This window comes from Schistocerca cancellata, chromosome 4 (genome assembly GCF_023864275.1).
Source record: "Schistocerca cancellata isolate TAMUIC-IGC-003103 chromosome 4, iqSchCanc2.1, whole genome shotgun sequence".
Lineage (NCBI taxonomy): Eukaryota > Metazoa > Arthropoda > Insecta > Orthoptera > Acrididae > Schistocerca > Schistocerca cancellata.
Window position 1 is genome coordinate 201,698,549 of NC_064629.1, and position 16,622 is coordinate 201,715,170.

General features: G+C 40.3%; 1 protein-coding gene across 1 annotated transcript in view; it reads left to right on the plus strand.

Moving 5' to 3' along the window:
* The window catches only part of LOC126183531 (uncharacterized), a 1,031,760-nt gene that overhangs the window by 920,285 nt on the left and 94,853 nt on the right, over positions 1 to 16,622 (plus strand). Inside the window, exon 19 of the mRNA XM_049925600.1 lies at positions 8,626 to 8,761. Coding sequence (XP_049781557.1) covers positions 8,626 to 8,761 — 136 coding nt within the window. The remainder of the gene's footprint in view (positions 1 to 8,625; positions 8,762 to 16,622) is intronic.

The window sequence follows — 16,622 nt, forward strand, 5'->3', positions numbered from 1 at the left end:
TATAGGATATAAAGGCAGTCGCTGCCTCTTCCTCTGTGACTCCTCCCATCTTCACAGATTGTACTGTTGTGATGGGGTGGAGAGCAGACCTAATCTGCCATTCTGGGTACATGTTTTTTCGAAATACATTTCTGAGGTGTTCCATATCCTGTGGCAGATTATCTGTGTCTGAGATGGTGCATGCCTTGAGCACTAGTGTTCTTAGTACGTCATGCCTCTGTGAAGGGTGGTGACAGCTGTCTGCATGCAGATATAGGACAGTGTATGTTTTCTTTCAATTCACACTGTGGACAGGGTGCCACCAGATTTTCTACTGACCATGTCGTCCAGGAATAGAAATCTTCCTTCTCTTTTGGTATCCATAGTGAATTCGATGCTGGGGTGGATGTAGCTCAAATATGTAAGGAGGACAAGGAGTTCATCCCTTCCATGGGCCAAATGATGAATGTGTCATTCATATAATAAAAAACATGTGGATTTCTATTTGAATGACACCAGGGCTTGCTCCTCAAAGTAGTCCATATACAAATTCATGACTACAGGCAAGAGTGGACTGCCCATTGTGATTCCTTCCATTTGTTCATAGTATTCTCCATTAGACAGAAAATATGTGGAGGTCAAGAGATGCCTGTAAAAGTTGATGGTCTTCTCATCAAATTTCTGACCAATAAGCTCTAGTGACTCTCGTAGAGTAATCCTCATGAATAAAGAAATGATACCAGAAATCACCAGAATATCTAAGACTTTAATCCTCAAGTTTTTAAAGTGTTTCACAATATCCACAGAACTGTGGGTGTGATAAGAGTATTTACCCACATAAGCACTTAGTATTTCCATTATATATTTTGCCACCAAATTCAGTTCACACTGTGGACAGGGTGCACCAGATTTTCTGCTGACCATGTCGTCCAGGAATAGAAATCTTCCTTCTCTTTTGGTCTCCATAGTGAATTCGATGCTGGGGTGGATGTAGCTCAAATATGTAAGGAGGTCAAGGAGTTCATCCCTTCCATGGGCCAAATGATGACTGTGGATTTCTATTTGAATGACACCAGGGCTTGCTCCTCAAAGTAGTCCATATACAAATTCATGACTACAGGCAAGAGTGGACTGCCCATTGTGATTCCTTCCATTTGTTCATAGTATTCTCCATTAGACAGAAAATATGTGGAGGTCAAGAGATGCCTGTAAAAGTTGATGGTCTTCTCATCAAATTTCTGACCAATAAGCTCTAGTGACTCTCGTAGAGTAATCCTCATGAATAAAGAAATGATACTAGAAATCACCAGGATATCTAAGACTTTAATCCTCAAGTTTTTAAAGTGTTTCACAATATCCACAGAACTGTGGGTGTGATAAGAGTATTTACCCACATAAGCACTTAGTATTTCCATTATATATTTTGCCAGCAAATATGTGGGTGCAACAGCACTCCACCTTTGTGGACTTTAGGGAGTCCATAAAGTCTAAGTGGTACAGGTTGTTGAGGCAACAGTTTCTTGGCGACCACCTCTGGTAAATCCACATCCTGGAGAAGAGCCCTAGTATTGTCCTCCGCCTTCTTTGTGGGGTCAGTGTTGGCCTTCCTGTAGGACTTCTCATCTAGCAGGCTCTGCATCTTCTTAATTTTGTCCTTGTGGAAAAGAACAACAGTAGTGTCAACTGAGACTGTGGTTATAATCTGAGCAAGGCTTGGCAACCAAATCTGAGTTCAATGAAGGAGACTGTCAGCAAACAAAGCTATCCAGTGATCAGGGCAGACAGAGCACTTACATCAGTGCAATCACGGACACCGACGCTAGCACCTCCAGAACGCTGACTCACAGTTGCGGGCATGGATCGTGAAGGGAACAGCGCATGGGGTGGAGCATATATAATTCAGCCATGCACCTTGGGATCTCGTCAAGTAATTGGTGAGCTATCAAACTGTGTGCATCACTGCTAGTGTGCCTGACTGAGACTATCAACAAATTACGATGTTTGGCAAAACAAGAAGACACTAATGGTAAAAAGTGAAACAGTCACTTCATGCAGAGGAAGAGACAGATGTTGCCTCATTTTCTGATGCAGAGGAGACAATGGGAGAAGAAATGGAGAGAGATGTCTTCTTTCGCCAGACATCATAATTTGTTGATAGTCTCAGTTAGGTGCACTAGCAGCAATATGCACATTTTGGTAGCTTTCCAACTACTTGATAACTTCCTGAGGGTGCACGGCCAAATTATATACCCTCCCCCCTGTGTACTGTTCCATCCACGGTCCGTGCCCGCAGCTGCACATTGGCGATTGTGGAGGTGCTAGCATCGGTGTCTGTGGTAGCATTGATGTAAATGCCCTGTCTGCCTTGATAGTTTTGTTTGCTGAGAGCCTTCTTCATTAAACTCAGACCTGGTTGCCAAGCCTTGCTAAGATTATAACCACAATCTCAGTTGACACTACTGTTGTTCTTTCCCACAAGGACAACATTGAGGAGAGGCAGAGCCTAGATGAGGAGTCCTACAAGAAAGTCAATGCTGACCCCACAAAAAAGGCAGAAGACAAGCCTAGGGCTCTTCTTCAGTATACGGGTATACCAGAGGAGGTCACCAAGAAACTGATACTTCAACAATCTGTACCATCAAGACTTTATGGCTCCCTAAAGCCCACAAAGATGGGGTACCATTGTGCCCTGTTGTCAGCAACATTATGGCACCCACATATTTGCTAGCAAAATATTTAACGGAAATACTAAGCATTTATGTGGCCTTATCACATCCGTAGTTCTGTGGATTTTGTAAAACACATTGACACCTTGGGGTGAAAGACTTAAATTTGATGAGAAGACCACTGACCTTTTCAGGCATCTCCTGACCTCCACATATTTTCTGCTTAATGGACAATACTATGAACAAATAAAAGGAGTCACACTGGGCAGTCCAACCTTGCCTGTAGTTGCAAATTTGTATATGGAGTACTGCAAGGAGCTAGCCCTGGTGTCATCCAAATAGAAACCCATGTGTTTTTTCTATTATGTTAATGATACATTTGTCATATGGCCCATGGAAGGGACAAACTCCTTGACTTCCTTACACATCTGAACTCCATCCACATCAACATCAAATTCACTATAGAGAGTGAAGCAGAAGGAAGATTACTAGTCTCGGACATTATGCTCAAGAGAAGAGGTGATGGCACCCTGCAGCACTGCGTGTATCGAAAGAAAATGTGCACTCACCTGTATTTGCATGCAGGTAGGTGACACAATTCTTTGCAGAGGAATGTCATACTAAAAACACTAATAAACAGGGCCTGCATCATCGCAGATGCAGAGAATCTGACCCAGGAGCTGAAATTTCTCAGAACTGTATCCTGAAAAAACAGGTATCCAGAGTGGCAGATGAGGCATGCTCTCTGCCCCACCACTGCAGTCACAGAGGAAGAGGCAGCCAATGCCTTTATACCATGTACTGGCGCACTGTTGGGAAAAATTGGATGCATATTCAAGAGGCACTGAGTAAAAATTGCCTTCTGCTCAGACAGTAAAACACAAGTATTACTGGAAAGCACCAAAGATGGTATAGGCCTGTGGAAGGCTGGAGTATACCAGATTCCATGCCAGTGTGCAAAGACCTATATTGGACAAAGAGTGTGCTCCATCAAAGAGCATTGCTGAGTACACCAGAGGTACAGTCTTAGACATAAACCCTGACCGCCACAGAGACTAAGATGGCCAATAAAACTGACCACCCCTGACAACTCTTAAGTCCGGCTATCTGCACAATCTGGCAACACTTTAAGATGCGGAAGTGTTAGGAGGAAATGTTGTCTACTTCCGAGATGTTCTCGCATTGTGTGAGCCCGTGGTCTAGTGGTAATCATTGTGCATCCTAAAACTAAAGTTATGAGTCTGATTGAACATCGAAGATGATTCGCTTAACATTCTACCCACCAGCAATAACAAGTATTCCCGAAACAATTCCGCAGTACAGCTCGTGGCTGCGTCGCAATCATAACAGCTTACGCTCGAGCGATTCCTTGCGCTGCAACGGCTACCGGCCACCTCCCAGACGCCACCCCACCGCCTGAAATCCAGCACCGCCCATGAAAACGCGACGCCACGCTGTCAGCGTATGTATCAACTGTCATTTTCGAATTTGAAGTTCTAGTTATCATTTTGCAGTTAAGTATTGGATTTTGCATACTTGAAAATCATGAACTACAGTTAAGCATTGTAAAATTGAGTCGCAAGTGGAAAAAGGTGTAACATCTGCAAAACAACGTTTACTTTTGATATAACAGAGGGGTGAATGCAGAGGAGGCAGCTAGAAAGATTTGAACTGTGTTTGGAATGAGTGCTTTTGGGAAAAATACGCCAGAAAAAGATATTCTTGTTTCAATAAAGATCGTTCTGGCATGAATGATTTTCCACATTAAGGAAGTCTCGACTACTGACATATGTGATAGATTACAATTTTACCATCATGCAAAATTTACATTCAACAGGGAAAGTTCAGAAGTCTGGTGTAGGAGTACTGTATGCTCTAATTCAAAACAACAAAAATCAACGGAGTGACTATTATTGAACGTCATCAGGTCGCTCGTTGAGCATTCCTATGCAGTACTGTTACTGGTGACGTGTTATGATGCCTTTATCTTTAACTTCCTAAGAAGAAATGAGAGGCTGAGACCCACCAAAAGACGTAAACTCGAGCAAAGAGTAGTGTGAACATAATATTTTACATCTGATAGCTTCAAAAGTGTGTTTTGGGCTACGAATTCTGCCCCAAGGGGTGTGTGCAACACAGCTGGAATTTGTTGATAACAACTGAGACACTTTTCGGTTGCAGGGTAAGAAAATCGAACAACAAAACTGCATCACCTGTGCTACTGCATGATAACGCACTCTGTTGATTTGAGAAACAAAACTATCCAGGAGATTGAAAGGAAAATTGTCTCTCAGGCACTTGTATTGACAAGCACTTGTCCCTCTCTTCATATATTCATAAAATTTTACCTTTCCCGCTCTTGATCAATCAACCATCAAGGCAATTCATTTCTAGACAAAAATACTCTTAAAACTACACTGGTATAATGCCATCCTTAGAACCAGTGTGTTTCTACGGGCTTACAATTTGTAAACATCTTTAGCTTTGTCAGATTGTTTTAGATATCGTGAAAGAAAATTCTGCTGCTGATTAGTTTCTCTTTGATGATTACTGTTGCGTTTAGTAAACTAATGGAAAATGCAATTAAAATATTCACTGTACTAATACAAATTAAATTCAGCTTACTACAGAAACATCACAACGGCAGTCTATCTCAATAAAGCATTAAGTGTCTGTAAGACGATTGAGCCTATTTTAACACAAATTAGTAGGATATTACCGACTTTTGACTTCGAAAAGATTTGTATTTATTTCATTTCCTGTATCACTCGTAAGTATTATGAAAATGTGGCATTTCATAGATAAAATTATGTATTCACAACAACAACAAGTATGTCGGCAGAAGTCAAAAGTGGCATTATGAATTTGGCAGTACCGTAAGGTTTTCGCTCTGACACTAAGGGTTACTGAAAGTAGCAAGACGAATTTTGCTCGAGTGTTTTCTTACGATTCCCTTATTGAGTCTAGATCTGCCTGCTTGTAGCTCCGCTACAAAAAAATTAAAAATCTGGCATTCAGCGAGTCTCGAAAGGCGAACGAAAGCAGCTTGCACCTGATAGCCAAGCATGTTACCTGCGAACTGGTTCTTTCCTAAAGTGGGAAGACATCCTTTTGTGGTTGAATTGTTGGCAAGCGCGGCTGAAATGGAACTTACACTGAGCTACCGTGCCGGATAGTTTTGTTTGCTTTCGTTCGTTGTATCTGCTCGGGGCGGACGTCGTAAGACATCCATTTAAGTTCGTTGTTGATAAAATGGCTCTGAGCACTATGGGTCTTAACATTTGAGGTCATCAGTCCCCTAGAACTTAGAACTACTTAAACCTAACTAACCTAAGGATGTCACACACATCCATGCCCGAGGCAGGATTCGAACCTGCGACCGTAGCGGTCGCGCGGTTCCAGACTGAAGCTCCTAGGACCGCTCGGCCGCACCGTTGTTGATCGATTAACTCAGTTTTTTTTTTATTACAGAGGGCTGCTAACCCTCTGACCGAACACGCTGCGCTACTGTGCCGGCAACCACTAGACCACGGGCTCCTAACACTTCTGGATCTTACAGTGTTGCCAGATTGTGCATATAGCCGGACTTAGAGTTGTCAGGGGCGGTCAGTTTTATTGGCCATCTTAGGTGAACGACTCGGACTTAGTCTCTGTGGCGGCCGGCCGGCGGTCAGTTTTTATGTCTAAGACTGTACATTCAACTGATGTATCCCAACAAGTCAGCAGTCACAGAGCACTGTTTGTCTAAGAATTATGCAATGGAGTACAACCATACTAAGATCATGGTACAGACTTCTAAATACTGGGACAGCATTATTAGAGAGGCCATAGAAAGTTGCATCAGGGATGATCTCATCAACCAAGATTGTAGCTATAATCTCAGCAAGGCTTGGGAACTAGTACTGAGTTTAATTAAAAAGGCTCTCTGCAAACAAAACAATCTGGTGTATCGTAGACAGAGCACTTTCATCAATCCTACCACAGACACCAATGCTAGCTTCTCCACAACCCCTGCTAACGCCAATGGCGACATGTCTGATTGCTGAAATATTGTGTCCTTAGGATACTATGAGCCACCAGCACACCCGTGGAGTGTTTTACCAGTTCATTTATGTCTCATTGATATTTTATACATAGTATACTATGTTTTTGCATTTTGGGAAGCACACAGTTTTACATTTCTGAATGTTAGAGCAAGTTGCCAGTCTTTGCACCACATTGTCATGTTGTCAACTCCTGACTGAATATTTGTGCAGAGTTTTCAGACATTATTTCATTTTAGATAACTGCATTCTCTGCAAAAAGCTGGTCTTACTATTAATATTGCCTGCCATGTCACAGGCAACATGAAAAGTATGGTGCCAACACACTTTGCTGGAGAATACCTGAAGCTACTTCTGTGTCTGTCAGTGACTTCCCACTCAATAAAATATGATGCATCTGCCCTACCAAGAAATCCTCAGTCCAGTCATGAATGTTGTTTGATGCCCATTTGATCATATATGCATTAATACAATATGATACTAAAAGTTAAGTATTTTACATTTGGTAGTCTAATATACTACATGCATAATTAACACTATCTTTCTCACTAACTCAAAACTAAATGCCCAGATCCCCACTGTCCCATTTAATTTGCCCATGAGGGCATCAACCATTTCACCACTCAGGGCCAAAAACTGACAAATAAAGAACATATCATACAAACAAAGACTTACATGAGCTCTTCGTATTATTCTATGACACAAAATTTGTTTAGCCCAAAGACTGACATTTCTTGTCCCTGTCCAATTTTCTGGCTTTTTGCATCACCTGGATCATTAAGTATTCAACTGCCCCATTTTGCAAGCTGAACTTAAATGACGGTTATTTAAATTGCTTTTTAGTGTAGACATTTACAGAAAATACATAGAAAGCTAGGCCTGTGCCTTGGAATCACACTAGGATGTTAAAGCAGCCACTAATGTCTCCCATATTATGCTGGGCAGCGTGGTCTGCAACTCTGAAATCCAACCTGACTTTGGCCATAGTCTGTTGATTGTAAATTATATGTGTAGACAGTTGGTTGGTAGTAATGTCCACATAAAAATTTGTACAGTGATGAAGATATGTGATATGGCTGTTTTACTGGTGTCTGTATGACTGATAAGATAGTGTATATCAGTGACAGCACTGGTGTATTGCATGATGTGTGGGTGCATAGGACAAGTCTTTCACATAACATGAACTATGTGGTATTGGAATTCACAAAGGGGTAGGAGTGATTTTAAGGAGAATTTTACAGTCTCAAAGTACTATGAAAGGTAGCTGAAGCCTAAATGGAAAATGTGGTTCAGGTGTTCGAGTCCAGGATAGTATTGTGTAATAACAGGGTACTGGTGCCTTTAAAGACAGTCACTACACATCCAAACCTTGTCCATAAAGTCTCTCATGCTATATCCTCCCTTGTTCCTAATACTCAAACCACAATCACCAACCAGCCGTGAAGGAGTACTCCTTTCATTACATAATCACACAAAAACTGGAAGAGATGAACCACATTGTCCAGCTATGCAAGATTGACAACTGAGATACTATGTTATTCATGTTCCTATAAACTGTTTAAAACATTTACTACATAGAGAATGATTGTTTTTAAGGATATTATTGTTTTTATTCTGTTAAGTATTTCCATTGTCATAAGAATGATGCCATTTATTTATTGTAACTGTACTATTTTATTATTCATTTACAAACTTACACATATAATACAGAAACACATAGAATGAAATTCCTAAACTGAAATAACAGAAAATGACATACATCCTAGATTTTCCATTGTCTGAAAATTGCATACAAAATATTCAAAATAAATGTTATTTATTCTGGTTTGTTTCTGTTAGTTTATTGTCTAGACCTAATTGGAAACAAAAGTTCAGTTACACACATTCAACACAAAGCTTGTATGACAGGTATAATAGCTAAAGATATTAATTTGCAGTTGCTCAAATTCATCGAGTGGACTCAGACTATGAAATCAAGCCTCAGCCACAACTGGAATCCATTACTCCTCCAATGCGTGGATGGACATCCCGTGCCAGTTCCTTTATGGCTGAGAAAATGTCTTTGATTGAGAGGTTGGGTGAAAACTCACGTGCCTCATCTCTGCTTGACAGGTTACTTTTAGCTTGTGTACTGTACTAAAACTTTATAAAGCTTTCAATGATGATAAATTTTATGGAGTGTAATGATAGAAATATTTTATTGCTGAATATGGAATATTTTCAAGTTTAGTTAGGAACAATGATTTCAAAAATCACATTATATTCATGAAACTATGAAATACATGAATACTGTTAATGTCCTTTCTTGGATATAACATTAGAAATATTGTTCTTTTAACATTGCCATTACCACTTTTTATGTAGTCAGCTAGAAATAATTTTTAGAGGCTTTTAACATCAGGATAAGTTTTATATCCACCACTATATGGGAAGAAAGCATTTACAATGCCTATCTCTATTTCTCCAACAGCAGTCCCTAATACAGTCCATTAACTGTCTACATCATGAAACAGAAGTACTGAATATGTTTCACATCTGTTTTGCAAGCAGTTTCCACTACATAAAAGCTGTTACTTTCTGGTATTCTGCCAATACATCATTGCCTCTTATCTTTGACTTGCTCTAGTCACTCATATTTTTTTCTCCCTGGTGTTACCTGATTAAATATGTGAATAGAGTACAGATAAAGATCATTAACAATATAGCAGAATGAAATTAAACTATTATATTGAGTGATATATGGGCACCAGGTGACCATGTTGCATAAAACAACAGTGTGTATTAAAAAAGGACTGGTTATTTATGTGATAGTCTGTAAAAGGTCTTTATGTAGAAATCACAGTTTTTTATTTATTTTTTTTTTTTATTCATCTCATGATGTACATTTGCAATCCATTTGGTTTGCGTACAGGAGACATGTCAAAAATTTATAAAGCAGTTACGATGATTTTTACATTAATAAATAATAGCACTATAATAAATAATAACACTATAAGGATATTTCTTGGAACGTGTAACACACCGTATCCAGCTCAAATTTCCAGTTCGTCCTGCATGAATTCATACACTGAGTAGTAACACTTCAGTGTCAGTACCTCACACAGCTTTCTTTTAAATTAACCTAAATTGGTCTGGATCAACTTGTTCCCTTTTAATTTATTAGAGATTTTCATTCCCATGTATTCAGGTTCCTGGGCATACAGTCTGAGGCGGTGGGTGAGGAGTACAAAATTTTCTTTGTTTCTAGTATCATGTGAATGGACAAAATGGTTTCCCTCAAATAATTCATGTCTGGTGGGACAGTACACAAAATAACATCATAAAACAGTAAGCACTGTGTCTATTAAAATATTTTTTGTTTATTACTCATTTATTTTTCAAAAATAGGACCTTTACCTCCTCACTCACCCCTGTTCAGCTGTATTTTTGAAGTTTTCTTTGTAAGTATTTTTCATTATAAATGAAAATAGACAGGTGTTACCAGTTCAATAACGTAACTACAGCAGCAGCAGTATTAGTTGTAGTCAGTACTAGTAGTAGTAGCAGCAGTAGTAGTAGTAGCAGCAGCAGCAGAAGTAGTAGCAATAGTACTAATAGTAGTGAAATCACACAATAATGGCATTAGGTACAATTGTAATGTTACTATTGTGACAGTTGAAACTGTGGGTGAAACTATGATTAGGTTTTGCTCACCCTACTCTGAGTTTAGAGCTTCTCTTGTGTTACAGTCTATTAATGTCACCTCTGTTTTCTGTTATGTGTTATGACCAGATCTAACCAACAGAATTAACTCCACAATGTTCCTGCCTCCTAAGTAAAAATAGGATCATCTTCAAAAGCCAAGAACTTTACAAGATTACAGACAATGACAAAAAGACTGTTTTGTTTTATTCTGTCAAAACTTCATTTATGAGAAAAATAAGCTTTATTAAAAATTTTAATTAAAACAGTCTTGGCCATGTAAAATAATTTAGTTTCATTTTAAAATGTGACCAGATTTGATCTGTGTAAGATCATCTTCAGACCAATTATTCCATGATGATTGTTGGAGAGTGGCATGGGGCAGGAACCATTCTGGGAAAGTGTGAGGATCGACTGCAACTCTAAGTCATGACACTATGGCATCTCTTCTCATATCAATTAATCTTAATCACTGGCCCCAGTCTCTGTACGATAGTGTTTTGCATCATCGTATATACTTGAGAATTCATTTCTTAATACTACTCATGTTACAATATAAGTGCATACAACAACTATATCTGACTTTTCACTTATTAACTAAGAATATTGCCACAAAACTCTTTTCACTTGACAATATAATGAAAAGGATAGTTGCTACTCACCATATAGCAGAGATGCTGAGTTGCAGAAAGGCACAACAAAAAGACTATATGAAAGTTAGCTTTCAGCCAACATGGCCTTTGTCAAAAACAGACAACATACACACCCACACACACTCATCCAAACACAATGCACTCACACATGACCACAGTCTCTAGCAGCTAAAGTCTGGAAACTCTGAGCGTATCACTCTTCTCACAGGCAAGGATCCCACCAATATCATTGCCAAATGTATTGAGGAGTCTTCCAGCTTTCTGAAACCCCCAATTATAAACCCAGCCACTATGGTCCCAACATTACAAGCCCAGCATATCTTCAACAGCTCCTTTAAGCATAAGATCTATTCCAAAATCTGACATTTGAATCCCTTTCACTCCTCATACTTGCAACCCAAAATCATCCACATTTTACCTAATCCAAAAGCTCTACAAAGCCAACTCCATCTTTCTACTAATTATCAAAATGTGCAACAACATTTTATATCATTATTACCAGTCAATGTCTGCACTTCCCTTTTCTATCTCCAGGACAGTAATCACTTTCTCTGATTGTGCCTGTGGCTATTCCATGTCAATATTCTTGCTAGCATAGAATTCTGCCTCTCCCATAATCCTCCTGAGACAATATCCACCGCCTCCTTTTGATCAATGGCATTCTACATCATAATTAAGTTTTGCTTGAAAGACAAATTCAAAAACAAATTAGCAAAAGTGTGATGGGTATGTATGTGGTACCCTCCCAGCCAACCTGTTAACAGGCTATGTACAAGAATTCTTCTTCTCTATTCAGTATCTTAGACCCTTTATGTAGTTCATATTCACTGCTGCACTTAATGGTCTGTAATTCACCAGAGCCTTTACAGACAGACAAAATACTGCCCAGCTGCTACAGAGACAAATATTCTACAACATTTGTTCCAGTAACATAAACAAACCTGCCATCAATGTGAACTACCCACCACTAGGTTTTAGTGACTCAGCATCATTATAAATGAGTATGACAACCAACCAATTGTCTGCTCACATTAATGGTCACTGTCAAACAGTAGCTAACCACAAGCTCAATCAACAAGTTACTAAACAAAATTCATTGCTCCAATGCAATGGTTTTAGTGAGATCCAATCATTACTATGCTAGGATGAACACAGAGGCTATAGGTACCTAACAGCACAAAATAACTTTAACAGAAATTAAGAATGACTGAAATTAGACAAGTTGTGGGCCTTAGTGTGAGCGCACAAACAGTTCAGTTTGCTGTACTTGTTTAATTTGCCTACTACTACCTGTGTCTAAATAACCTTTGATGATGTCACTAGCATTGGAAGATGAAATTTCAGGCAAATAAATATGCCTTTGGCCAAGGCCAAATGCCCTTAAAACAAAAATCACTGAGGAATTATAGCCTGTGACAGCATCCATAGCCTGATCAAATTTCTTTAACTGCTTACCAGTTCAGATTGTTCATTCTTATTACAATTTATTTTAACTGCTTGCCATAGCACGAAAATTTTTGAAGCGTGTCTTGCCTAGTCGTCAGGGACACATATAGAATGACAATGTTGGTTCAGTAATGAATCTTGTTTTTATCTATGTAGGCAAAACCAGCAAACTGATGTGTGAAGAAACTTCCACAAAATCAAATTTCCATCATTGCTTTCATATAATATTCAACTGAAAAACTTCATTCTGTGGGTTGAGATTTGCCTAGACTATCATATCACCTCTGCCATTCATTACACCTTATAGTTGTTACAAGAAAATTCTGCTGCCACTAGAAATACTGTTGGTGGCCTCACTCACTTCAGCTAAATTACATCAATAAAATGTTTGATCTCACATACTCACATAGTTACCATAGTGGTCAATTTCCTGCAAGCCTACTATTCCATCTTGTGGCCTGCAACAATATATTATCTTTTTCTCCCCCCCCCCCCCCCCCCCCCCCCCCTCACAGCCCCATATTTTATGAGTTGGATTAAAGTGGCTCCACAGTGCAATATTTGATACTGTGTATTGTGTTTCATGTTACTTGGGACACATTACCACTAAATGTACAAGCTCACGTTAGTATGACTGGTGACCTATTTGCAATATGGAGAACCTATCACCATCTGATGAATGTGAATTAATTGTACAGTACAGGTTGAGGCCTAAACACTTTAATAATTTCATGTTTCATATTATCTGTACCTTCTTCTTTCATCTCAACTTTAACCGTATGATACTTGGAAGTGTTCCTTCTGCAGGCTACATAACATTTTGAATTACAAAATTGCAAAGCCATTGAAACTGAATGTACATGAGCTGAGACTGTTACAACTGCTCACAGTATATTCTGTATTTTTTAGACTGCAGTAAATAGGACTACCTCTGCATTTCTGGAACTGTCATAATAGAATTTCTGTTCTGATCACAGCAAACTACTATCTTTTGATATGGATTCAGTACATAATATCAGAACATTTAGAGTAGACTAAACGTACAATCATTTATATACAAAAATAAATATTGATTTTATGTATCCGATGCACAGTTTGGTACAAATGTATATCTGCAGTACCTTGTAGTTGATAAATGGAAAACTGGATAAGATGTCCTTTCTTTTCACATGCATAGCAGTTGCCTTCTCAAAATAAAAAGAAGTATGACATTTATTTATTGTCGTGGAAGGTATATGTGAGAGAAACTAACATTATTGGAGATTTTTCAAAAACTATGGAAAGGATAGATTGCTATTCACTATAAAGATGACACACAGAGTTGCAAGCAGGCACAACAAAAAGACTGTTATACATTAAGTTATCTGCCAAAGGGATTTCTTTATACATAAGTTAAGACAAAAATTGATGATGACAGCATCATAAGTACAGAATTACTGGCCAAGAATATCACAGAACATCCCATGCAGCACAGGTATTGTGTGCTGAGTTGCATGTGGCTAAGCATTGTTATGGATCAAACAAACTACTATAGTGAGCATCCAACAGCTCTTATGAATGGTCCATCAAAATTTCAGCAGTGTTTTACAAAATTAGAAATGTTTTTGCAGTTCAGCCCCAGCCAAGAAGCAAATGAGCAGGATATTGCACAAAAATTTCTATGCAGCTGCAGCCTGACTGAATTCTATTTGATACACTCCTGGAAATGGAAAAAAGAACACATTGACACCGGTGTGTCAGACCCACCATACTTGCTCTGGACACTGCGAGAGGGCTGTACAAGCAATGATCACACGCACGGCACAGCGGACACACCAGGAACCGCGGTGTTGGCCGTCGAATGGCGCTAGCTGCGCAGCATTTGTGCACCGCCGCCGTCAGTGTTAGCCAGTTTGCCGTGGCATACGGAGCTCCATCGCAGTCTTTAACACTGGTAGCATGCCGCGACAGCGTGGACGTGAACCGTATGTGCAGTTGACGGACTTTGAGCGAGGGCGTATAGTGGGCATGCGGGAGGCCGGGTGGACGTACCGCCGAATTGCTCAACACGTGGGGCGTGAGGTCTCCACAGTACATCGATGTTGTCGCCAGTGGTCGGCGGAAGGTGCACGTGCCCGTCGACCTGGGACCGGTCCGCAGCGACGCACGGATGCACGCCAAGACCGTATGATCCTACGCAGTGCCGTAGGGGACCGCAACACCACTTCCCAGCAAATTAGGGACACTGTTGCTCCTGGGGTATCAGCGAGGACCATTCGCAACCGTCTCCATGAAGCTGGGCTATGGTCCCGCACACCGTTAGGCCGTCTTCCGCTCACGCCCCAACATCGTGCAGCCCGCCTCCAGTGGTGTCGCGACAGGCGTGAATGGAGGGACGAATGGAGACGTGTCGTCTTCAGCGATGAGAGTCGCTTCTGCCTTGGTGCCAATGATGGTCGTATGCGTGTTTGGCGCCGTGCAGGTGAGCACCACAATCAGGACTGCATACGACCGAGGCACACAGGGCCAACACCCGGCATCATGGTGTGGGGAGCGATCTCCTACACTGGCCGTACACCACTGGTGATCGTCGAGGGGACACTGAATAGTGCACGGTACATCCAAACCATCATCGAACCCATCGTTCTACCATTCCTAGACCGGCAAGTGAACTTGCTGTTCCAACAGGACAATGCACGTCCGCATGTATGCCGTGCCACCCAACGTGCTCTAGAAGGTGTAAGTCAACTACCCTGGCCAGCAAGATCTCCGGATCTGTCCCCCATTGAGCATGTTTGGGACTGGATGAAGCGTCGTCTCACGCGGTCTGCACGTCCAGCACGAACGCTGGTCCAACTGAGGCGCCAGGTGGAAATGGCATGGCAAGCCGTTCCACAGGACTACATCCAGCATCTCTACGATCGTCTCCATGGGAGAATAGCAGCCTGCATTGCTGCGAAAGGTGGATATACACTGTACTAGTGCCGACATTGTGCATGCTCTGTTGCCTGTGTCTATGTGCCTGTGGTTCTGTCAGTGTGATCATGTGATGTATCTGACCCCAGGAATGTGTCAATAAAGTTTCCCCTTCCTGGGACAATGAATTCACGGTGTTCTTATTTCAATTTCCAGGAGTGTATTTATGACACCATTGCATCAACTTCTTCTCAGTTTGCAGTATGGAGTGAGCAACATGCATTTCATCATCAGTTCTCTCCAAGATCCTATTGGCACATTCTTGGTGCTAGTGCAGACATGTTTGTATTCTCCTTGCATTCAATTTTTGTTTGGGCTTAAGGTTCTTTGGCATATACCTGGAACAAAAATTCCAAAACAGCTGGTAAGCTGGTACTTGTTTATAATTTCATACAATTATCAATAGGAAGATAATGCAAAATTCCTACTTAGTTCTGTAGTATTAAATTATTATTCCACTACAAGAATATCTAAAACCAAAGTATAGTGATGAATATGCAAACAGCAAGAAATATGAACTATGTTTAAAAGAAGAAAAACTGCATACCTAGAAAATATCATATGGAACACCACATATATACTGTTGTAGTTGATAACAAAAGGGAAGGTCAGGAGGTAAAAGAAGGAAAGGGAAAAGAAAAATATCCTGGTTAGATAAACAAAAGTGGTGGACAGGATTACTAAGTGTAGATCAACTATTATATACTGCAAAAAAATGGCTCTGAGCACTATGGGACTTAACATCTGTGGTCATCAGTCCCCTAGAACTTAGAACTACTTAAACCTAACTAACCTAACGACATCACATACATCCATGTCCGAGGCAGGATTCGAACCTGCGACCATAGCAGTCGCGCGGTTCCGGACTGAGCGCCTTAACCGCGAGGCCACTGCGGCCGGCTACATACTGCAGTTCATAGAAAAAAGATGCATAATGTGATCACCAACATCCATTAATGGATAGACAGAAAAACAAGATTCTACAAAGTGTTTCGCTATACCTGCTCCATTGCACCAATATCTATGAGGGATAATTGCACTGTGGACTCTTCATTATAAACAGTATGCTGACCATTACAAAATTGTCTCCACAAACAATGCATTATCTGATATTTTTGTTATTCTCAGTGAGTTCGACTAATGTAATGTTCTAAGTTTTCCAGCCATGTGAGTTCATTAAAATGGTGTAATGTTTCAAC